We start from the raw sequence: 23,830 nt of genomic DNA on the forward strand, positions 1-23,830 counted from the left end.
CCCCCCCCCCCCCCCCCCCCCCCCGTCTTATATTAGTGGCTTTCCTCAAATGTCTGATAACCTGGGTTGTCTGCTAACCTTTAAGAATGAGGGAGTAACAGAGGCGCCTGGGTGGCTCAGTCGGTTAAGCATTTGGCTTTTGATCTCAGCACAGGTCTTGATCTCAGGGTGGTGAGTTCAGGCTCCATGTTGGATGCCAGGCTGGAGCCTGAACTCCTGGCTCCTACTTTAGGGGGGAAAAAAAAAAAGAACGAGGGACTAACAAACTGATTGGAAACTATAGATGTACCTGTAGAGTATGTTAACTATGCACTTTACTATAAAACAGACCTGTATAATAGAGATATAATGTGAGTCCCATACGTAACTTCAGATTTTCTGGCAGCCACAGAAAAAGGCAAAAAGAAACATGTGAAATTAATTTCAATAATATTAATTTATGTAATCCAATATATAAAAAGATTTCAATATGTAATAAATATATAAGTATTAATGAGATGTTTTATATTTTGTTTTTAATACTAAGTTGTTGGACTCCAGTATATATTTTACATTTATAGCACATGTCAATTTATATGCTAAATTTTCATAAAAAAGTAGTTGAGGTATATTTAAAGATTTTATTTATTTTAAAGAGAACTCGAGTGCATGGGGGTGAAGGGGTTGGGTGAGGAGTAGGGGAGGGGCAGAGGCAGAGGAGAAGGATGCAGACTCCACACTGAGCGTAGAGCCCTACGTGGTGTTCCACCTGACAGCCCTGAGATCATGCCCTGAGCCAGAACCGAGAGCTGGACACTTAACTGACTGAGCCACCTAGGCGCCCCAAGTTGAAGTATATTTAGACTTCATAACATTTACAGGTGAAAGTAGATTCACATACCCACGGTATTCCAAACGTACTTAAGTTTAACAATAATAACAATATATTAGTTTTTAAATTTCAATTTATTTAAAATTAAATACAATTTGGGGTGCCTGGGTGGCTCAGTTGGTTAAGCGTCCAACTCTTGATTTCTGCTCAGGTCCTGATCCCAGGGTCCTGGCCCCACTTGACGTAGGGCCTTCTCCCTCTGGTTCTGCCCCTTCCCCCCAATTTGTGTGCTTGCATGCTCTCTCGCTCTCTGAAATAAATTAATTTTAAAAAATAAATAAGATTAAATACAGTTTAAAATTCTTCCTGAGAGTAGCGACATTAAAAGTGTTCAATTATTACTTGTGCCTGGTAGCTACCATATTGGACTGCAGAACCAGTGTGATCTATGTGGCCACTGTCGGGAGTTTTAGGGCATTTTTCATTTCCCTGGAGAAGAGTCTGCCAATTTTTTGCCTCAAGGGTAATGGCCATCCAGGCTGCTGGGGTTCTCACAAACTGTATGGGGGAAGGTGCTAGGTGTCTCAGTAGATATTATCCATAGATTTTGTTAAAGGATTCCTACCCACAGCTGTGCCTGGCATTTCCCAGTTCAGAGATCCTTTCTTACCTTCTTGTAAGAATAAACTTGCAGATTTCTGCTAGAGTAAGGGACGGTACTCTCTCAATCGTATGGGCCAGGAGGAGGGCTGCAGGAGTGGCGAGTGGAAGGATCTACAGACCGAACTGCTTCTTAAACAGCTTCCAGCCAGTTCCTCTTATTCTTAGGCTCCTCCTCCTTCCAACCCCCATTTCCATTGGTACCTCATGCTTCTAATTCTTGAGCTTTTTGAGAACCTTTAAAAATAATTACAATTGGTTATTGTCTTTTCCTACTTCTGGTTTAGGACTCAGAATTCTTAGGTCTTTTGGATTTACCACCAGTCTATTTCCCAGCTTCAAAATTTGGTTGCAGTTGTGCTTTTCTTTTTTTTTTTTTTCTTTTTTTTTTTTTTCTTTTTAAAGATTTTATTTATTTGACAGAGAGAGACAGCCAGCGAGAGAGGGAACACAGCAGGGGGAGTGGGAGAGGAAGAAGCAGGCTCATAGCAGAGGAGCCTGATGTGGGACTCGATCCCGGTACGCCAGGATCACGCCCTGAGCCGAAGGCAGACGCTTTAACGACTGCGCTACCCAGGCGCCCCCAGTTGTGCTTTTCTTGTTCTTCCCAAGCTTATAGGCTCCTTCCTTCCATCATTGTTTTCTTTCCAAAAAATCTTTTTCTGTGGATTTAGAAGGGTTTCAAGAGGGGGAGAAATGAGGTGCTTTGTTCAGTCTACTGTCTTTCATCTAGTAGTTCCTATTAATCTGTATTCATGAGCAGATTTTAATATTTTAAAAAGATTTCATTTAGTATCTATGCTTCTTTCAGTATCTGTATTTATAATTCAGGGTGTTAGAGGAAGACTCAATAGGAGGGACAGGAAAATGAAGTATTTAGTGCCAACAGGTTAGGAGAGGAAGGGTTTGGTTTGGGACCAGGTGAGAATTGACAGCAGGCAAGGAGAATGGTGAGAGTAGAAGCATTAAGAGACAGGTAGGGTGATTAGAGAACTTAATGACAAAAGCTTGGGCATCTGAGGTGTAAGGCACAAATACAGCTCCAATAGCATTTATCTTCCTGGATCCCACTATTTTTAGTCATTTATACTTTTTTATGATCTGGGAATTCTTGTTCTTTATCTCAGAATCCACAGGACAAGTAAGGATATAATTAAAACACTGAGTAAAGCTTACTGTTTGCAAGCACAGTATACAGAGGATCTATAAGAAAAACACATAATAGTTAGTAACCAATACACCCTCAGTACACTCTAGCAGCAGGTTACATTTCAGTAATTGAATTGAGCTTGCTCTTGGGGTGTTCTGTTGGGTTCTGAAACAGAATTTTCCCTATAGGGTGTTTCGCTTTGCTGGTAGTTGCTGCCCTCTGTTGAACATTTTTGGAAAGTGCAACTTTGATCCTGCATGCATCGTTTTTTGCTGTCCTTACCCAAACTGAGCGCTAAAGTGTGGATAGTTTTTTTTAAGTAATTGAATCTGTTTTTAATAATGTACCAAGGAAAGCAAGGGAATGTGGTATCCTCCTTCATATGAAAAGATATATTCACTTTTGTTTCTAAACGCAAGAGTTAGTGGGCATTAAATGGGAAGGCAGAAGAATTTAGGGAATGCAAAGATTTTAGGCTTTGGAATCTGGAGACTAGAGTTCATACCCAGCTTGTTCCTGATCATGTGACTTCAGTGATTGACTCTACCTGTCTGGGCTTCAGTTTTTTTCATTGATAAAATGAATTGATTTCAGAGCTTTTTCAGGGGTTGACATTTTAGGAAAGCAGCCCCAGATTGTGGTATCTGTTCATAGGAAAATAATGACTATGTCTCAGGCTCTGCCCTGAAGGAACTTAGTCTGGAAAGGAGTAGAAGAGGCAGACAGTCAAGAGATGACTGTAATCCACAACTAGTGCTTCGAGACAGACAAGTACCTATTACTGTGGAAACATAAGTAGAGGTACTTGTCCGATTAGAGTTGGTATCATCCTGCAGGGCCTGTTGGAGTTAGCCTTGAAAGCACAGTCTAGACGGAGGGAAGGAGCAGCTTAGGGAAAGTCTGGGGTGATGAGACAGCATGACCTGTTTGTGGACCTGCAACTGGTTCAGGATGCCCAGAAGATAGAGTTTGAGGTAGAGGGTTTGTGACAGTTGGGAGCCACTGAAAGGTTTTAAATGAGGAAATACCATGGACAATGTGGCATTTTAGAAGGATTAGCCTTCGAGACAGTATGGAGAATGGATTGATGTAGGGTAGACAGAACTGGAGGCAGGGAGATCAGTTAAGAAGCTTTTTGCAGTAAGTCAATCAGGAGATAATAATGGCAAAGCTTACATAGTGGTGGTAGTAGGAAAAAACAGAAGAGAAATGAAACTGTAGGCAGAAGGAACCAGTTGCTGGTTTCCTTTTCTTTAACCCAGCCTGCAGCTGTGAGCAATGCAACTGGCACTGATTCATAGCCCCAAGTTCTGTTACCTATGTTATATCCATCCCAGAATTGTTAGGGTTGTTGCTTGGTTCTGAAGGAACATTTTGAGTTTGGAGGACAAATTTCTGGAAGCAGTTGCTCTAGGTGCACATAAGTTTAACCGTGGCAGTGGTTAAATTGTACATATTCATCTTTTTTGTAGCTTGTTTCCCCTGAGTGCCAGGTGACTAAGGGTGGTGACGAAAGGAACTGTTGGTCTCCTTTGGGGTTGCTCTCTGCTTCACCATCCTTCTGCCTTCGCTCCAAGTAAGCAGCACACACGAAATAACTATAAATTCTATGCCGAGGAAGGTTCTTATAGCTTCAGGTTTGTGATAGCCCTCAGTCAGTGGAAGCTTGACCTCCTCTGGACCATGGAGGGAAAAGTCACAATTTAACTGGATGTAACCAAACTCTGACATGGGGATCATGAACATAATGGTAGAGATTTTTCTTGTCCATAAAAAGGTTAGTAAAATAGCTTTGTGGCAGGGTCATAGCTAGTTTTTCATTAGTTGAGGAAGGTTAGTCAGAGGCATTTACTATATATACTCTTTTTTTTTTTAAGATTTTATTTATTTATTTAATAGAGATAGAGACAGCCAGCGAGAGAGGGAACACAAGCAGGGGGAGTGGGAGAGGAAGAAGCAGGCTCCCAGCGGAGGAGCCTGATGTGGGGCTCGATCCCAGGACTCCAGGATCATGCCCTGAGACGAAGGCAGACGCTTAATGACTGAGCCACCCAGGTGCCCTTACTGTATATACTCTTGTAAAAACATTAAGAGAAAGAAATATGGTTTAAAATTAAGTATTAGGACAAAGAATTCCTACTTTACCACCCCTGCTCGTTTTTTTTTTTTTACAGCGTGTATACAGAAGAGAACATAAAACATAGAATTACTAAACCAAACACCCATGTAACCATAATCCGTGTCAAGGAATAAAATATTAGCCCCTCAGAAGCCCCCTTGTCCCCTTCTGCAGTCACACCTTGTCCACTCACCCCAACTAAGCACGGTTTTGACATTTGTGATAATCATTCCATTTGTAATTTCACGTCCTAAATAATATAGTTGACATGTTTTTAAACTGAATATGAAGGAAATAACACATTTGGTTTTAATGTTTGTTAGTTCACTTAATTTCTCTGTGTAATTGTTCCCCACTGTTCATGGTACCAGGTTATCCATTCTACTCTTGATGGCCCTTTGGATTGTTCTCTGTTTTAGATATTATTACAGTTTTGCTGCAAACATTCTTGTTACATCCTGGTACATACATGCAAGTTTCTGCAGGGTGGATTTATAGAAATTGATGTGTTGAGTTGTATATGTGCATATTTAACTTTACTAGATAATGCCATGCTGTTTTCCAAAGTGGCCATAGCAATTTATGTTACCGCTGACAGTGTATGAGAGCTCCTGCTGCTCTCCAGCCAGACAAAAATGTTTGCCGTTCGTGAGAGTGTGAAGTGATCTCTCGATGTGGTTTTAGTTTGCATTTCCTTGTTTACTTATGAAGTTGAGCATGTTTCATGTGCATATTGGTCATCAGATTTAGAGTCTTTGCAGTTCTGTGCTTGTTTTCCCTGCCGAAGAGTCCTGCGTTAGTGACCTTAAAACTCCCTTCATGCCCCTTTCATAAGAGAATGTGCTAAGGAATAGTTTGCTGAAATCTTTAGCTTGTAGAAAGTAGCTTAGATCCTTTCAACTTATTCTCTGCCCCCCCCCCAACCCATCTGGTGTTGGGGAGATTCCCTGGAATTTCACTGATCTATCTTCTTTTTCTTTTCCCTCCTTTTTCCTGTTTCCTAGACTCTGAAGCGGCTCATGGCAGATGAGGTAAGGAAATTTTGTTCAGCATGTGCATGTTCTAGCTCATTTTCTCCACTGTGATACTTACAGTTGTCATAACTTTGACTTTCTATAACTTGAAATGGTGATACTGGTTCTATTCTCAGAACCTCCCAAAGCTTTTTCCTAACCCTTTGCTCTGTGTTTGGCCCATTGCATGCATTCCCCTGGGACACTCATTGGCTTCCAAGGGTAGGCACGTTCTTTAAACTCATAGCTGACTTGCAGTCTGAATGCTACTCCCATCACTTGAAGTCCCACAGTGCTTGAAGATGCTGTTATTTTCAAACAGGTGGAGCTAACAAGCTTCAGCTTATTGGTGGCTCTTTGGTTTGAGCATCTGTATTTGAGGTTTGGGGAGTGGTTCACAAGTCTTTGGTTGGCAGAGGCAGCTACCCCTGAAGTACACTGTATTCTTTGCAAAGGGGATTTTGAAGACTGTATATTGAACTTTTGCTGCCTCCATGACACAGGGGCTTTGGAGTGTACAGAAGAAAGAAAAAGTAATGGTTCCTGGTTTTAAGGCATTTACTTCTTTATTCCTTATGACTTAAACCTACTAAAATCTGTGGTCATACCTCAGGAAGGGAGGGATCCTCTGAGGGAAAAAAATGGCATTTTACTGAGCTAACTCTATACATGAGGTGTTTTCAGTTCTGTGTTGCTGGAGGGCTTAGAAGTGACAGGAGAGCTCAAGAACAAGGTTTGCTCTTTGTAGAGAGGTTTCAAATCTTAGTACTTCAGTCGTCTTATCTTTGGATGAAGATGAGAGTACAGAGTCAGTATACTAAATTAGATAAGAGATCTCTTGTTTTCATGTCAGAAGAATATTGAAGTGCCCACAAACCAGAGGAGCCATGCATATATAAGAAGTTAGAGAGTTGGCTACTTCATGTGTGGTTTGTTGTGTAAATGAAAATGGATCACTAATACTTTTTTCTCTTTCTCAGCTGGAGAGATTTACCAGCATGAGAATTAAGAAGGAGAAGGAAAAGCCCAATTCTGCTCATAGAAATTCTTCTGCATCATACGGGGATGACCCCACAGCACAGTCATTGCAAGATGTTTCAGATGAGCAAGTTCTAGTACTCTTTGAACAGATGCTGGTAAGTTTCCCACCCCAAAACATTACTTTTTTTCTGAAAATGCATTTGTGGGCATGGTGGGCACTCTTTTCAGCATGATCCCCCTTAATTAGCCCTTAATTACAAAGAATTTCAGGTTTAACGGAGAACTTCTTAATCCTCTTAACAAAGGGACTAAATATACAAGCACCAGTCTGTAAGACGGGAATCGATGAATTAGGCTTGGACATAACTAATCAATGCCCACCTTGTTGATGTCCTTCTGCACAGCAATATGTTAGCCACAGAGACCTGAGGCAAGTGGACCAGCTCATGTGGTAGTATGGAGACCACCTTTGGGTTAGCCAGGGTAGATAAAGTTTTAAAGCATTCGCAATCAATTTTATACGAAAGGAGACTGAGGCATGGAAAGGCATCATTTGCCCAAAGTCTTCTCTTTAGTGGTGAATCTGGAAAGAGAATTCTGAAGTTATAATTCCTAGAATACCTTTAAAGATTGTGGCTGAGGTCAGTTGAGTAATGAAGTACACAGGGATGTGACTTCATTTCCTGTCCTCCGTGAAGGACACTGAGTGAGCAGGACACTCAGCAAATGTGCAGTAGTGCTAATAGGTCTTGGAAAGTTTTTGAGTACATGGTTCCGAGGTTTCCAAAGACCTCTATATTGCCTGGATAGACGATTTCAGATTCAAACAGAAACTAGCAGCAGGCTTAACTTGATTAAAAGCATGGGCTTAAAATTCTTAACACTGGGCCTGGTATAAAATAAACACTCAGCCAGTACTATTATTCTTTTTCACTATAGCTTTCAATTTGTCTCTCGATCCAAGTGCTGTAAGAGCCTAAGACCATCTCTTGGGCTTGGATTGCAAATGTACATGTCTTCAGGGCTGTGGACACAGCAGGAATAAGTTAGGCCAGAGAGCGGATGATGAAAAGGAGAAGAGACTGTGGTCAAATGCAGGACTTCGGGCATTTCTGTTAGGAAGGCCAACCACAATTCAGTGCCAGTAGCTTTTTTGCACTCCAGTTGGAAATACCCAGTAGAGCCAGATATTTCTGTTTTTCTAAAGAAGCCAGAAAGCGTCAATCCTTGAAAAACTAATTGTTTAATAGTATCAACTATTATAGACAGCATTCAGATTTCACCAGTTGGGTCATTTTTTAAAAAACTGTTAATTCACAATTCCAGATAAGGTCCCTTGTACTAATGTTCTTTTACGTTTTATTTCATCACAGGTTTTTGTCCCTCTCTTTTATCCTTGCTATCACTATAAAAAAATTGGTGGAGGAAACTGACCTGTAGAATCATTCACAATCTAAAATTTGATGATTGCATCCCCTGATGCTAGAAATCTGTATTTTTATATAAAGTCTTTCAAATTTAAAATGTTGAGCTAGTCAAGCAAAACGTACCGTGTCTTTGGGTCTCATTCAACCTGTAGGCCCCCACTTTGCAACTTCTGTGTTCACTTTATCTGTAAAAGGAGAAAAAGCACCAGGAATTGAGTCAGAAAAACATCACATTAGTTTTATTATTTGGGGGCAGTGTTCCCGCCCCCCCTTACAGACACACACACACAGACACACACAGAGAGAGAAAATGGAATGTATCCATTTTCTCTCTGCCCTTTCCCCATTTCAAATAATATTTCGGACTTGTTGGGTTAAACTTGTGCTCACTGAGGCAGTGGGCTCAGACACATGGCTCTCAAGGGGAGCCTTTTCCTCAGTACCGCATCCAAGTTACATCTGTTGAGGGGCTTTATCATAGGGTTTCTAGTTCTTTCTTCACGGGAAAAGAGTTTATACAAGGACAGAGTTAACCAGCGGTAACGGGTGTTGACACCCTAGAATGGTGCAGATCCTGCGGGTTTGGATGATGCTGGTCGTCCAGAAGAGATTTTTAAGATCATCCCAAGTACAAAAAACGTTATGTGTGCTTTCGTTTCAATAATAAAAAATAAATTTTTCGTGTAGCTTAAGAGTACGTTTTTGTTAGGAAAAACATCGTATATAAAAGTGTCTGTAGGAATTTATGCTAAAATGTTAACCATTAACATCCCTGAGGAATTTTCATAATCTGTAATAGCTTAAATCTCAAGGAATCAGGAAAACTTACTGATTCAGTAAGCATTTAACGTGTTTAACTCTTGACTAAGTATACTAAATACTAAACACTGAAAACTTATAAGGAATTTGATGCAGTTTTGTTTTTTTCCTTTTTTTTTTTTTCCTCCCTCTACTAGCTGGATATGAACCTGAACGAGGAGAAACAGCAACCTTTGAGGGAGAAGGACATTATCATCAAGAGGGAGATGGTGTCCCAATACTTGCACACCTCTAAGGCTGTGAGTCCTGGGGCAGGTGCCCATGACATGGGAGACACTGCCCTTATCTTGGACCTGTTTGTTTTACCAGTTTTATAGAACATTTTATGTCTACATAACTCTTACTTTATTCTGTCATATAAGCCTACTCATGTTTTACTCTCATTCGAGTTACTGTTATTAACATACTTTTTGCCTGATTCAGTCTTCATGAAGTGTGTGTGGGGAATGGGATGGAAAATTCTGAGTCCCACAGAGTTTGGTGCTATGTATGATGTGTGTCTGCCTTGATATTCAGAAGGTAATGACTAATGCTAGTCCAATTTATGACTGAGTCCAGTGTTGACTAATCTGTCCATATGCTCCCGTTTAGGGCATGAGCCAGAAGGAGAGCTCTAGGTCTGCCATGATGTACATTCAAGAGTTGAGGTCAGGCTTGCGGGATATGCCTCTGCTTACCTGCCTGGAGTCTCTTCGCGTCTCCCTCAACAACAACCCTGTCAGGTGAGGATTCTGAGGTGGTAACAAGAGTGAGAGCCCCAGGTTAGGATTTACTGGTGGATATTGAAGATCAGAGGAGCCAGGATGTATGAGAGTTCTGGATTGGGAGTAAACAGTTGGCAGGGTGGAATTTGTTTGGGTGAATAAATATTGATTGATTTGACTTGATATTGTATGGTCTCTGTCGATTCCTTACAGCTGGGTGCAAACATTTGGTGCTGAGGGCCTGGCCTCTTTATTGGACATCCTTAAACGACTCCATGATGAGAAAGAGGAGACTCCTGGGTGAGGACTTCCAACTTTTGACATCTTCCTGGGGGAGGGTAGTTTGCTGTTTGCTGTATAGGAGAAAATGGCACTAAAATGAGAAATTGTGGACTAGGAGAATATGCTGTTAGTTGAGAACAGGGTTTGTCTTCAGGCAAACTAGAGGATGAATGATGATTACAGATACAGCAAAGGAAGAAGGAGCACAGTGGATAACACAGGCTGTGAACCACATAAGATTGTGGGTCTCCCTGCATAGGTTCTTACCCAATCTGGAGTGGGGTCAGTGTTCATTCAGAGCTCCCGTGGGACCCTTTCTGGGTTATAGCCCATTCAAAAGTCTTATAATATGCTTGATGAATTTGGGACTAACTTTCTGACAGTCTTCAGGGTTGGAATAGTTCTTGGGATATCTTGGACTGTCTTAGGCTACCTTGAAGTCAGCCTGACCCATAGTGACTTCTCTACTTATTGGGATCTTTTCCAAAACAAAGCATAGGGCCTCTACCTCCTGAATGGACAAGCTTGAAATCTTTGACATAGTGAGGCAAGCAGTAATAGATGAGATGTTATCCTGATCAGATTTAGCACTTAGAAGCCTAGAGGGAGTTAAACAGAAGATTTTAATGTAATACTAAATTCTTGGATTGCGAAAAGATTAACCAGAGGTCTGATGGTGGCAGTTCCTCTCAGCTACCTGTTTTTGCCAGTGTTTCAGGGCAAATTGCTACGTGCTAGAATTTGCTCACCTACTAGTTGGGGATGTTCTGAAGACCTGCGTTTAAAAGATTGAAAAGTCAAATGGGAGAAGGGTATACATAAAGGGAATTCACGAAGTATGTCTTCTACACACAGAAGCTACGATAGCCGTAACAAGCATGAGATCATCCGTTGCTTGAAAGCATTTATGAACAACAAGGTGAGTTTTTCCCATTCTCATTCCAACCCTCATCATGACCCCTGTTCTTTCTTTTCTATTGGCAAACTCCAAAAAGGACCTAGGGATATGAAGTAGCTTTCCCTTTTAGTATTGCAACTTTTTGATTGCCACATATATGTTTCTGTGGACCTTTTTTCCCAATTCTAATGTCTGTTTCAGAAGGTAGGCTCACTTTCCTTCCTCTTTTTATACTTTGTTTTGCTAATTCTTTAATTTCCTTATCTGTATTTATTATTTTTGGAAGATTTATTTTGTTTTCTGCTTATTTGTTTTTTTTCCATACTGTTCCTACTGTAGAATCAAACTACCTATCCTCCCTCCTTCCCTCCCTCTTTTCTTTCATTTGTTCTTTTCCTTCTTTCCTTCCCTCCTTCCTTCCTTCCATTTAAACTCCGGTATCTCACAGCTGTTTGCTTCAGAGTGCAGATCTATCTTCCTCATTGTTTAATTTTGTTACAATTTACTTCATTGGATGAGAGGCATTTAAAAGAAATAAAAGAATCAAAGATTTTTATTCTTGAAGACCTAGAATTGTGTTGTATCTAATACAAAATTGTGTTGTATTTATACTCACCTCTATTTAGCTATGCTGGGAAGAGGTCTGCCCCTGTATTAGCTTGCTATGGCTCCTGTAACAAAGTACTACAAACTGTGTATTAGACAACAGAAATTTATTGTCTCACAGTTCTTGGAGGCCCTAAATCCAAGATCAAGGTTTTGGTAGTATTGGGTCCTTCCGAGGGCTGTGAGGGAGAGTGTATGTTCCATGCCTCTCTCCTGGCTTCTGGTCGCTTGCTGTCAGTCTTTGGCATTCCGTGGCTCTTAGGTGTCTCACCCCAATGTCTGTCTTTGTGTTCACAAGGTGGTGTTCCTGTGTGCATGTCTGTGTCGACATGTTTCCTTATTGTAGGGACAGCAGTCATATTGGATTAAGGGTCCAGCCTACTCTGGTATGACCTTGTTGTAACTTAACTAATCACATCTGCCAATGACCCTATTTCCAAATAAAGTCATATTCTGAGGTATTGGGGCTTATACCATAAGAATTTAGGGGGGAACACCATTCAGCCCATAACCACTCCTAACTTTGTCCTTGGTTAGATGCTGTCATCGTTAAGCCTCCCTTCTCTGTTCTTATCCTACCAGTTTGGAATCAAGACCATGCTGGAAACAGAAGAAGGAATCCTGCTGCTGGTCAGAGCCATGGATCCAGCTGTTCCCAACATGATGATTGATGCGGCTAAGCTGCTTTCTGCTCTTTGTATCTTACCACAGCCAGAGGACATGTATGTGACTGGGTTATAGCTCTTCTTCATTCTGTTTTTGACCACCTTCCCTAGTCTAGAGGAAAATTGAGTTGCTTGGGTGTTCTCTTTGTCTTAAATACTAGGTAAGACCAAGGCGTGAACACTGAATCTTAATGTTTAAGAAGGACTGTGAGGTGTTTGGTGCTGTCCTCAGCATACTGGTGGTTATCAGAGGGGTAATCAGCAGGGTGTCTCCGAGAGCTCCATTAATGTCTGTATCACCTAGGACAAGGGTTGCTTTTACTTTGCTTTTTTAATTCAGAAGTATCACAACTTTATTTTTTTAATTCAAACAATATAGAAACATATCGAGTAAAATTTAACAGCCTCATCCCTTCAGTAAATCCTTTTCTGCAGAGGCAACCAGTTTTAATACTTTGGGTACAGTCTTAGAGATTTTTTTTTTCCCCTAGCACAGACAAATAAATTGTATTTCCTGGATCCTAAGATACTTTCTGTCACTCCAAAAGATGGAATGTTAGAATTAAGGAAAGATGGCTTATGCCTATAAAACAAGTCACATGCACAGGATAGATTTTTATTGCTGTGGAGTAGTTTGGTTTAATAAAAACTAAATCATACCGTTCATTTCTTTTTGCCTTTTTTTTTTTAATAGTTGATCTTGAACATCTTTCTTTGTCGGTACTTAAAGGTCTACCTTATCTTTAGTGCTGTTTGGCATTCCATAGTATGTATGTCCCATGATTTATTTAATAGTTTCCCCATTGCTAGACTTTTCAGGTAGACATTTTTTTTTTCTTAGCAGATTATGGCCCCCACTCTAGGTGATCAGAAATTTTACTATTACAAATGATGCCATAATGAACATCTTTGTACATATATTCTTTCACATTTATGCATTTTGGTTGGGTAGGTTTCTAGAAGTAAGCCAAATGTTATGTGCATTTAAAACTGGTACTGTTATCTACCCCTCCAAAAGTTATACCAGTTTATACTCACAGAACATGTGTTCTAATTTGGTATCCATAGGTAGGAGTCTAGGAATGGGTTTTAGGGAATACATTTTTCTGAGGAGATTGTCCTTAGCTTTCACCAGATTCTGACCCTTGCCCTAGGTGATGAGAATAATGTTGGAAGTCTGGACAGTTGATTATGTTCTGTTTTCTAACTGATCTGTGCTCCTGTATAATCTGCCTGTCGTGCCTGTCTGTGCCAGGGCACCTGCACATTTCTCTCCCTTTCCTTTCTCCTGGGCAGGAATGAAAGGGTTTTGACAGCGATGACGGAAAGAGCTGAGATGGATGAGGTAGAACGCTTCCAGCCATTGTTGGATGGATTAAAAAGTGGGACGTCCATTGCACTCAAGGCAAGTATATCCTCCGAAACTGTGTCCAAGAGTAGAATTCAAGGGGCGCCTGGGGGGCTCAGTCGTTAAGCGTCTGCCTTCGGCTCAGGGCATGATCCCGGTGTTCTGGGATCGAGCCCCACATCAGGCTCCTCTGCTGGGAGCCTGCTTCTTCCTCTCCCACTCCCCCTGCTTGTGTTCCCTCTCTCGCTGGCTGTCTCTCTCTCTGTCAAATAAATAAATAAAATAAAAAAATAAAAAAATAAAAAAATAAAAAGAATTCAAGATGGGAGGACTTAGGTTCATTTGACCTTTTAATAGAACACATGGAATGGTTCCCAGCTACAGGCATACCTTGGAGATACTGCAGGTTTGCTTCCAGAACACTACAATAAAACCAATATCTCATTAAAGTGAGTTAAATGAATTTTTTGGTTTCCCAGTTTCATGCATGTCAAAGTTATGCTTACTCTATACTGTGGTCTGTTAAGTATGTAATAGCACGATGTCAACAACAATAATGTACCTACCTTAATTAAATACTTTATTGCTTAAAAATGCTAACTATCATAACGAGCTTTCAGTGAGTCATAATCACTGATCACAAATCACTGTAACAAAATAATAATGAAAAAGTTTGAAATACTCTGAGAATTACCAAGATACGACACAGAGACAAGAAGTGAGCAAGTGCTGTTGGAAAATAAGCACTATTAAATTTGCTTGATACAGGGTTGCCACAGACCTTCAATTTATAAAAGAAAGAAAAAAGAATGCACCATATAGAGCAGTGAGCTGAAGTGAAGTGCAGTGAAATGAGTTGCATCTGTGTGTGTTTTATATTTCCAGATTTGTTCTGAAAGGAAAATGATTATCCTTCTCTCCAAGAAGGCAGAGAAAGAGCAGCTTTCCTTATTATGAGATGGGGAAAAGTCATGCTCTATATGCTAGGAAAGCCAAGGCTGAGAAGTCTCCCATCAAATCCTTGGAATCATTTAGACCTCTGAGCTCCCCAGACCTGGGCTCAAATCAGGTCTTATTGCTGTAGTAGAAAGTTGTTCTTGTAGTTTCGTACTGCATCTTCTACATTACGTTTGGGGTCCTCAGCCTGCATGTAAAGAGAATGGAGTCTTGATCTCTAGGAGTCTACAATGACATGCTACGAATTCTCTTACTTTAGGTGGGCTGCCTACAGCTGATCAATGCTCTCATCACACCAGCCGAAGAACTTGACTTCCGAGTGCACATCCGCAGTGAACTGATGCGCTTGGGGCTGCATCAGGTGTTGCAGGTGAGATGCCGGCTCTGATAGCCCCATCATCTCTGGCGTAACTTTGACTTTCAGTTTAAGAACCAGGTCGAAAGGCTTGGGTTTCTAGCCAGCGCAGGACACGTCTACGTTCCCTGACTTGTGCTTTTGTCATTGCCAGGACCTTCGAGAGATTGAAAATGATGATATGCGAGTGCAACTAAATGTGTTTGATGAGCAAGGAGAAGAAGATTCCTATGACCTGAAAGGACGGCTGGATGACATTCGAATAGAGATGGAATATCCTTTTATGAACTGGATTCAAGACACATGAGACATTCAGTGTAGATCCCTGTGCAGAATGGTGGGGAGTGATGACTCAGAACTGGGCATCAGCCTGCGTGTCTTCTCAGTAGATGAGGCAGGTGTCTTTTGATTGCTGTGGGCTTTATTTACCTCAGCGTGGACCAGAGGTCTGAGGGTTCCTCGACATGGAAGTAAACCTCCTAGAACATGAAATCTTAACTTACTAAGGTATAGAGCTGGTCTTTGGAGAATATGCATAAGTTGGGGGCGGGCTTGTAATTTGCTTTCTTCTCTGTCCCTGAAACCTACAGAGGGAGTAGTTTGGCTCCATGCTGCTATTTGACATAAGTGACTGTGTGCAGTTACCTTTTCGCTTCCGTCTACTGCTTCACTTCCAAGCCAAGTACTGGGAATCCTCTACATCTGTGTATGATACCACCCAGCCCACTGGTCCCTTGCCCTAAGGAAGCTTATGGAGCTTAAAGTTTTGGGAAATATTTACAGGAGAGGCGGCTGTTAGAATAGAAGTGGCATCTTGTGACTTTTGCCAAGAGTAGGGCAGTCCACCTGTCAAATATATGCTTTCCTTAGCCTCTCCCCCCTTTTCACTGACTTCAGTGATGTCTTCCAGATTCTCTTAAACACAGTGAAGGATTCAAAGGCAGAGCCACACTTCCTATCCATCCTGCAGCACCTACTCTTGGTCCGAAATGACTATGAGGCCAGGTAAGATGGTATACCTGTGAGAAGTATTGAATTTGAGCCTAAGTAGAGAGAGCAAAATCTGTAAATTCAAAGACCGTCTGTAAAGGGAAAAAGAAGAGACAAAGACAGGATTACAATTCATTTTTAGTCATAGATATAAAAAAGGAGTTGTCAGTTGTCCTTTTAATCCAACTGAAAGGTAGTCAGAGGTGGTCATAGTATATAAGGTAAAATGTCCTTTTTTTGGAGAGAGGAGGTCAGATGGGGTTAAGATGATAGCAAAGGGAGGTACCCATTTAGGGTTCTTTCAGGTTGCCTAGAGAAGTAGAGCATACTATGTATCACAGAAAGGATTAAGCCTGAGTTTTAGATGGGAAATGATTGGCACCAGGAGGTAGATGGCAACAAGTTTTGATTACCGGAAGAAGATGGGGTAGCTGTTGTAGAATAGCGAGTTTCCTAGCATGGCAGCGTACTTCTGTTAGTTTTATGAAAAGGTCTTTTCAGGAACACATCTCCTCAAGTCTCTCTATTATCAACACAGTTAACTTTTCCTGATCCTGAATGCTTCAGAAAATTATATTTTGGTTTTCCTTTGATAACCTTCTTCTCTTTCTTCCATAGACCACAGTACTATAAGTTGATTGAAGAATGTATTTCTCAGATAGTTTTGCACAAGAATGGCGCTGATCCTGACTTCAAGTGCCGGCACCTCCAGATTGATATTGAGGGGTTGATTGGTAAGTATATTCTTCTATCTGTCTCCTAAAAACATTGCTCTGCCTTTCAATTTGTATCTTCATTCCAGTGAAATTTTCAGAGAAGATTTCCAGTCTCCAGGTATTTCCATTTTTGTCTTTAGGTGATAACCAACTTCTGTGCTAGGAATATACAGACCTTTAGTTTATTATTACATAAATCTAAAAATTTACTCCTACTCAAACATCACCCCACCTTTTGAAGGGACTTTACCTATTATCTGTGATTCCTGCTAGTCTCAGAGATACTTACGTACCACTTGTAGGCACTCTCCAGGCCATCCAGCGTGGTGGCCTTATTATATAACAGACACTCAGAAATTGCATGTTGAACTTAACTGAAAGATTCATTTCTTTGTCTAGTGCAGAACATTAAGAGGGATAATAAAAATAAGCAAATGGACAAAAGACTGCCCTTTGGTTATATTGAAGGGCATAGGTAGTGAGAGGGAAAGACAAGAGAATTGGGGGCTTCACTTACTGACTCTTTCTTTTCAGATCAAATGATTGATAAAACAAAGGTGGAGAAATCTGAAGCCAAAGCTACAGAACTGGAAAAAAAGGTGTGTGAGAGATCAAAAAAATGAGGGCCTTTCTTTCTTCCTTTCTTTTTTTTTCTTTTTAAGGGTTATGATTTTTTTCTGACGTGTGGAACTGTTACCTGTGATATTTTGCAAGCATTCAGCACCCAGTAGCAGTTCCTAGGGGAAACCTTTCTGGTATAGGTTTGTCACTGGGGAAACTCATGCGGATGTGATCCTGAGGAGTTAGTGGTACGCAGTTCTTGAGTCCCTGGCTAGGGACAGGAACGACAGATGACTCTCAGGTATAACAGCTCTTGCGGTTTTGCTGGCATCTCAGGCCTCTTAACCCTAGAACAGCAGGGACTGGAATATGTCTGAATTCTTTTTTTCTCTTCAGTTGTTAGGACTCTGCTCCTAGAGGCTGCTGGGATTGTACACCATAGCTGCTGTGGTGTAAATGTCTTAATGTGAAATTGCTTTAAAAATTTTAGGTTTGTGGTGGTGGTTCTTTTTGCTTTTTTTTTTTTTTTCCCTTCAACAAAGAGAATACAAGTGCAGGGTGGGGGGTGGAGGGGAGAAGCACAGGGAGAGGAAGAGAATCTTAAGCATACTCTGTGCTGAGCACAAAGCCTGACGCAGGGCTCCATCTCACAATCCTGAGATCGTGACCTGAGCTGCAATCAAGAGTCGGATGCTTGACCGATTGAGCCACCCACGCACCCTGTTTGTTGTTTGTTTTTTAATTGAAATACAGTTGACACACAATGTTAGGTTAGTTTTAGGGGCACAGCATAGTGATTCAACAACTCTATATGTTATGCGGTGCTCTCCACAAGTGTAGCTACAGTCTGTCACCGTATAACACTATTACGATACCATTCACTGTGTTCCCTGTGCTGTACTTTTCATCCCTGTGACTTACTCCATAACTGGAAGGCTGGACCTTCCACTCCCCTTCATCCATTTTGCCCATCCCCCACCCCTTTCCCTCTGGCAACCACCTCTTTGTTTTCTGTATTTATCAGTTCATTTCTGCTTTGTTCATTTGTTTTGTTTTTTAAATTCCACGTATAAGTGAAATCATACGGTATTTGTCTTAGGTTGTTTCTGTTTGTTTTTAGAACTTCCAGTCTAAATTAGATAGACTGGAAATGATCCCTGGTTCCCTCTTCTTTAACCTTGATTTTGAGTTCTAGATTATGGTGGTCTTTTTTCACCAGGCGTTTCCTGGGAAAGTGAGCTCTGTAAAGGATTAGGACAAAACAGTGAATTTTGGAAATAACACTGCTTCTTCCTGGAGAGCTTACTAGGAGCCTAATTCCTTTCTCCTTTAGTTGGACTCAGAGTTAACAGCCCGACATGAGCTACAGGTAGAAATGAAAAAGATGGAAAGCGACTTTGAGCAGAAGCTCCAGGATCTTCAGGGAGAAAAGGATGCCTTGGATTCTGAAAAGCAGCAGATTGCCACAGAGAAGCAGGGCCTGGAAGCAGAGGTGTCTCAGCTCACAGGAGAGGTAATGTCTGAGCAAGGGAGGCACAGTGACCTCTAAGCCACCCTCAGCCTCATGATGGGTCTCTCTTACAGCAGGAGTCAGTCGTCTTACTCCTAGGGAAGGTTCAGCTACCAATGGGTGATCTAGTTAGATGATGCATATTTTAAAAATCATTTACTGTTTCTTGTTTGATTTTGACATAACACACTAGATAGAAAATTTGGAAAATACGAAGAATATAGAGAATAAAAGGAGTCACAGTACTACCCAGAAATAAAACTAAGAGTCATCTCATAAATTCAGGAGTAAAATCCAAAAAAACTCTTCATATATTTGCTAATTTTCTCTTATTTTAACTATTTCTGGACAGATTAATGCCCACACTGCCTTTGTAGTTAGTTACTTAAATGATCTGTGATATCTGATAATGTGATCACTTACGTGCTTATCTTACTAGAATATTTGATTCACTTGAACTTTTTTGCATTGTCTAATTAAAGGGAGAATGTAACATAAAGGTTGAAGTTGCCTTTTTAATGCAAAGCATGCTGAACTAAGAACATGCAGACCTGGATTCTAGTTTTGGCTCTGCCACTAAGTATCTCTGTGACTTTAGGTGAATCATTTCATTCTCTGACTCCTTTCAGTGTCTTCATGTGTAAAAAGAGAACTCTGGATTAAGTAATTTTTTAGGTCCTTTCCCACCCCAGTGGTCCCTGAAGTGGAGTGAAGAGTGAGTACTTCCATTGATGTTCCTCTAGGTTGCCAAGCTGTCCAAGGAACTGGAAGATGCCAAGAAAGAAATGGCTTCTCTCTCTGCTGCAGTTACTGCTGTAGCCACTCCTAGCAGTGCTACTGTTCCCCCCACTCCTGGCACTGTTACACCACCCCCAGCCCCTCCTTTACCAGAAGAGCTTAGCATACCCCCTCCACCTCCTCTTCCAGGAGGTGATACCATTCCTCCTCCACCACCTCCCCCTCCTTTGCCTGGGGCTGCTGGCATCCCCCCACCTCCTCCTTTGCCCGGAAGTGTTAGCATCCCTGTACCACCTCCTTTGCCTGAGGGTGCTGACATCCTCCCACCTCCTCCTTTGCCTGGGAGTGCTAGCATTCCCCCACCCCCTCCTTTACCTGGGAGTACTGTCATCTCCCTACCCCCTCCTTTGCCTGTGGGTACTGGTATCCCTCCACCCCCTCCTTTGCCCGGGAGTTCTGGCATCCCCCCACCTCCTCCTCCCTTACCTGGAGGAGCAGGAATGCCACCTCCCCCTCCTCCTCTTCCTGGAGGTCCTGGAATCCCTCCACCCCCTCCATTTCCTGGAGGTCCTGGAATCCCTCCACCTCCACCCGGAATGGGTATGCCTCCACCTCCCCCTTTTGGATTTGGAGCTCCTGCAGCCCCAGTTCTGCCGTTTGGATTAACCCCAAAGAAGCTTTATAAGCCAGAGGTGCAACTCCGAAGGCCAAACTGGTCCAAGGTGAGAATTTCTGTCCATTTTTTCCTCAATAGATCTTAAGAAACTAGTTTCTTGCTTTGTGTTCTGTGCCCTGTGTTCTGTGCCCAAGTGGGCTTCCGTTTCTTAAGGCTAGCATCTGTCTGTCTGCAGGTTCCACTCATGCTTATGTTTACTCAGCACATATTAGGCATCTTCTCTATGCCAGACATCACTTTGGAGAATTCTTTGAGCCCTATACTCTGTTACAAAACCTAAACATATCCTTAAGTTAATGTTTTTGGCCTTTTCTCTGAGGGTATAAGTGCCATGGTAACAGTTTGGTAATAGTCATTTCACCAGTCTGCAAGCTGCTGATAATAGTGTTGATCTGGAAGTTGTGGATTTATGGATACACCCTGCTCCCTCTTCCCCATAAATGAGCTACAGAGGACATGGGTACATGGCACAGTATTATTTCCACTCTGTGTTCGAGGCCCCTATGATTCTGCTTCAGCCTTCTGCTTCCAGAAACCAAGTGAAAGGAGCTTAGGGATTTACTTATAAAATGAACAAATATGTCATGGTTAGCCAAATTGATGGGGAGAATATAATGTAGTACAAGGGAAGATGTGAAATACAGCCTCAATACTTCTAAAATGAGAGGATGTGAGGTTAGAAGGAGAATAAGCATGAGTGAACCTAGCTCTTGAATGAACTGGAAGCACTATGTCTGGATCCTTCCACGCAGAGCGCAGCTCTTCTGTGTCTCCGGTTAGTCTTACTCTAGTAAGACATTGCTCAGAACCGCCACCCACCTCTTCTGCATCTTAGTTTTCTAGGATGGCAAGTACAAGGCTCCTCCTAGTAACTCGTAACACCCTACCTGTATCCACAGTTTGTTGCTGAGGACCTGTCCCAGGACTGCTTCTGGACAAAGGTTAAGGAGGACCGCTTTGAGAACAATGAACTTTTCGCCAGACTTACTCTGACCTTTTCTGCCCAGACCAAGAGTGAGTACCTTCCTCTTTCATGCACAGGTCCAATATAGGACTTAGAGTATCTTTTAAGTGGGTCTCCCATTCCTTTCCCTTCCCTGGGTGAGGGTTGAAGAGAGGTGGTTTTTCCCATTTGGAAGAAATTAAGGTATTTTTTTATTCCAGGGACACTGGGGTTGGGAAAGAAAACTGTTGCGTTTTGGTATTTTTCTTCTCCAATTTTTTTGCATGTAGGTATTTTTTATCAGTATAACGTGTTGGGGATATGAGATTTAGGTGAAATGAAGCTTATTATGGGCCCATTTTGATAATACTCTTGAACGGATTCTGGCACTGTGTTCAAGGTGCCATCCCAGATCTACAAACTTAAGAGTTGGGCCAGTCTTTAACAGGTTAGGTGATTGAGTGACTGTCTACAATAACAACCATGTGTGATTCTTTTTCTTTTTTTCCCATTTCTTTTCAATATCTGATGCTTTCCTCTTCCTGGCCCTTTGCTCCTCCAGCTTCAAAAGGTAAGAATACAGAAGAGCCTTTTAATTGGGTACCTTGAACATTAGAGAAAGATGTAATAGATGTAAAGGAATTTCTCTTTAGAAAACTGAGGTGAAATCGGGGATTGATGTATCTTCTCTCTCTCTCTCTCTCTCTTTTTTTTTTTTAAGAGTCCAGAAGGACCAGTAGCTGTGATGTTTAACTGACAGCATAGATAGTTGTTTTAAGTCGAAGCTGCCATATAGTTGTTCTTTCTTTGGAGGGCGAGGGGCATCTTAAGTACTAATACCATCACCTTACATTACTGTTGTGTTTTATAGTCTTCCAAGTGCTCAACACGTATTATTTCTTGGACCTGCCAAGAAGCCTTAAGAGATAAGCAGGTTGTGTATTATCTCCATTCTGTAGTGTGTTCGAACTGAATATAGGTTAACTTGCCCAAGGTTACATTATGACCAGATCCAGGGATCTTGTCTTCTGGTCCATGGGTTGTTTTGTTTTGTTTTGTTTTTTATAAATTCTTGCTTTTCTTCTTCACCTTCATATCTTCCCCTTTGTTCTAGAAGAGCTGATCTGTTTTGCCCTCTTCTTTCTTCACTTCCTAATTCTTGTGGTTTTGTGCTGCCTTGTGACAGGGCACTTGTAGTTATTTCCCCCGAGGGATACAGTATTTGAATTTAATGGCAGTTATAGTCTAATAATTTTGTATTTCCATCTTATAGTTTTTTTGTTTCCTTAGAGGTGTATTTTGACCCTGGTGATGAAAATTAAGTGCAACTTTTGAGCATTTCCCCCCTCTTCTCTCTGCCCTCCCCCTACCCCCAGTAAATAAGCATTGATCATTTTTTTCCTTAAGTGAACTGATGGAACCAGGCTGCACTTTGTTCTGTTAAGGAGCCTAACACTGCTGGGTGCCCTTGGTGGCCCCTAGTTATGTGTGTCTATCTGAGAGTGTAAGACAGCTGGGCTTAGGCACGACCTCTTGCCTTTCACTCAGGGCAAAGTGGCCTTGTACTCTAGAAGATCTGTCATCTGCTGAATTACAGTGCAGCCAAGGGGTTTACTTCCTCCTGCTTAGTGAAAAATCCTGTGATGACCACTTAGGCTATTCTAGTATATTAGTGAGGACAAGTTGACAGAGAAACTCAGAATCAAATAATTTCCTAATTTGTAAGTTCACAGAATCTACCCCTGTATTGGCCTCTGGCATAAGTCCCTTTCTCACAGCTGTGCCCTGAGCACCACTGCACCTGCACACCGCCTGGGCCCCTTTCCTCCCACCTCGGTCACCCCCTTCTTCTGCACATTTGTATTACTAGTGATTATAGTGAGGTTTTCTGCATTTCCGTGGTGTTCCTTGGCATTTTATTCCCACTGTGAATTGATAGTGTTTTAAAAATACTGGAGCAAGACCATATCTCATCTTTTGTCATTTTCAGCAGTGTAACCACACTTTTTAATACTCCTTCAGCTCTCAGATTCTGCCCTGGAAACTGCTTTCTTTTCATCGAAGGTTTTAACTTTCTACAAGCCTTGGCTCTTTTTTTCCCCCCCTAAATTATTCTTAGAAAACTCTGTATCTTAATCTGAAAAAAAAAAAAAAATGAGTATGACTTAGTTGATTTAGTTTAGTGGAGTACTGATTTTCCGGTAGTAATAATCCGCACGACTAGATTGCTGCTCTTGTGATGAAGGAGCTTCCTAGCTGGTCTTTAAATATCTTCAGCTTCAGTTATCACTTTCAGGTGTTAAATTGGCACTCTGTCTTAATTTCCTCGTTTTCCCATTAGGAAAAGTGTTTCCTAAACACTAGGTCATGTATTCTCGAAAATTACTAAATCATGAGCAGCTTTCCAGACATTCTAAATCTCAATGATTTAATTTTCCTGTAAAGTATAATCCTGAATATTTACTGTTTATCTGACTCTGAGTGACCCGTAGCACTCAGACACAACAGAACTTTCCTGCTGCTTGTCACCCTTGCTTTGTCCGTTATCATTCATTTTCCCCCAAATAAGAACTACCTCCCTCTTTTAAAAATTCTTTCTTCTTCAGATTTTTAATGTTTTACTGACTTTAATGTCTGATTTATTTTTTCCTTCTCTCTTTACCTGCTTTCTTTTCCTTTGAGTCAGTCTGTAAATCTTTGGTGCTGCAAGAGGTATTAGAATGTTGGAGTTTGTTGAATGTGTCTCTTGGGAACAAAATAGTTGCTTTAATACCATATGCAGGGGCCTCAGGTAGCAGCCAGAATGCTGTGTAGGGGCCCCATGCCATGCATAACTCCCACTGTGATCGTGCTGACTAATTTGCCTTTGCCTTTCCTGATGCGGTTTTGAACCTCTTCTCT

The 23,830-nt window shown here is 41.5% G+C and overlaps 1 protein-coding gene across 2 annotated transcripts in view; it reads left to right on the forward strand.

Annotated features, from left to right (window-relative positions):
• The window catches only part of DIAPH1 (diaphanous related formin 1), a 91,893-nt gene that overhangs the window by 21,140 nt on the left and 46,923 nt on the right, over positions 1-23,830 (forward strand). The window contains exons 2-18 of one of the 2 annotated variants that reach the window (XM_040622307.1): positions 5,745-5,771; positions 6,734-6,889; positions 9,118-9,219; positions 9,572-9,702; positions 9,898-9,984; positions 10,822-10,885; positions 12,053-12,192; positions 13,432-13,540; positions 14,700-14,810; positions 14,950-15,068; positions 15,684-15,800; positions 16,404-16,519; positions 17,036-17,100; positions 18,396-18,575; positions 19,316-20,032; positions 20,886-21,000; positions 21,492-21,500. In XM_040622307.1, coding sequence (XP_040478241.1) covers positions 5,745-5,771; positions 6,734-6,889; positions 9,118-9,219; positions 9,572-9,702; positions 9,898-9,984; positions 10,822-10,885; positions 12,053-12,192; positions 13,432-13,540; positions 14,700-14,810; positions 14,950-15,068; positions 15,684-15,800; positions 16,404-16,519; positions 17,036-17,100; positions 18,396-18,575; positions 19,316-20,032; positions 20,886-21,000; positions 21,492-21,500 — 2,365 coding nt within the window. The remainder of the gene's footprint in view (positions 1-5,744; positions 5,772-6,733; positions 6,890-9,117; positions 9,220-9,571; positions 9,703-9,897; positions 9,985-10,821; positions 10,886-12,052; positions 12,193-13,431; positions 13,541-14,699; positions 14,811-14,949; positions 15,069-15,683; positions 15,801-16,403; positions 16,520-17,035; positions 17,101-18,395; positions 18,576-19,315; positions 20,033-20,885; positions 21,001-21,491; positions 21,501-23,830) is intronic. The other variant, XM_040622308.1, reaches the window with a different exon arrangement.

The sequence above is a fragment of the Ursus maritimus genome, unplaced genomic scaffold (assembly GCF_017311325.1).
Source record: "Ursus maritimus isolate PB19 unplaced genomic scaffold, ASM1731132v1 scaffold_5, whole genome shotgun sequence".
Lineage (NCBI taxonomy): Eukaryota > Metazoa > Chordata > Mammalia > Carnivora > Ursidae > Ursus > Ursus maritimus.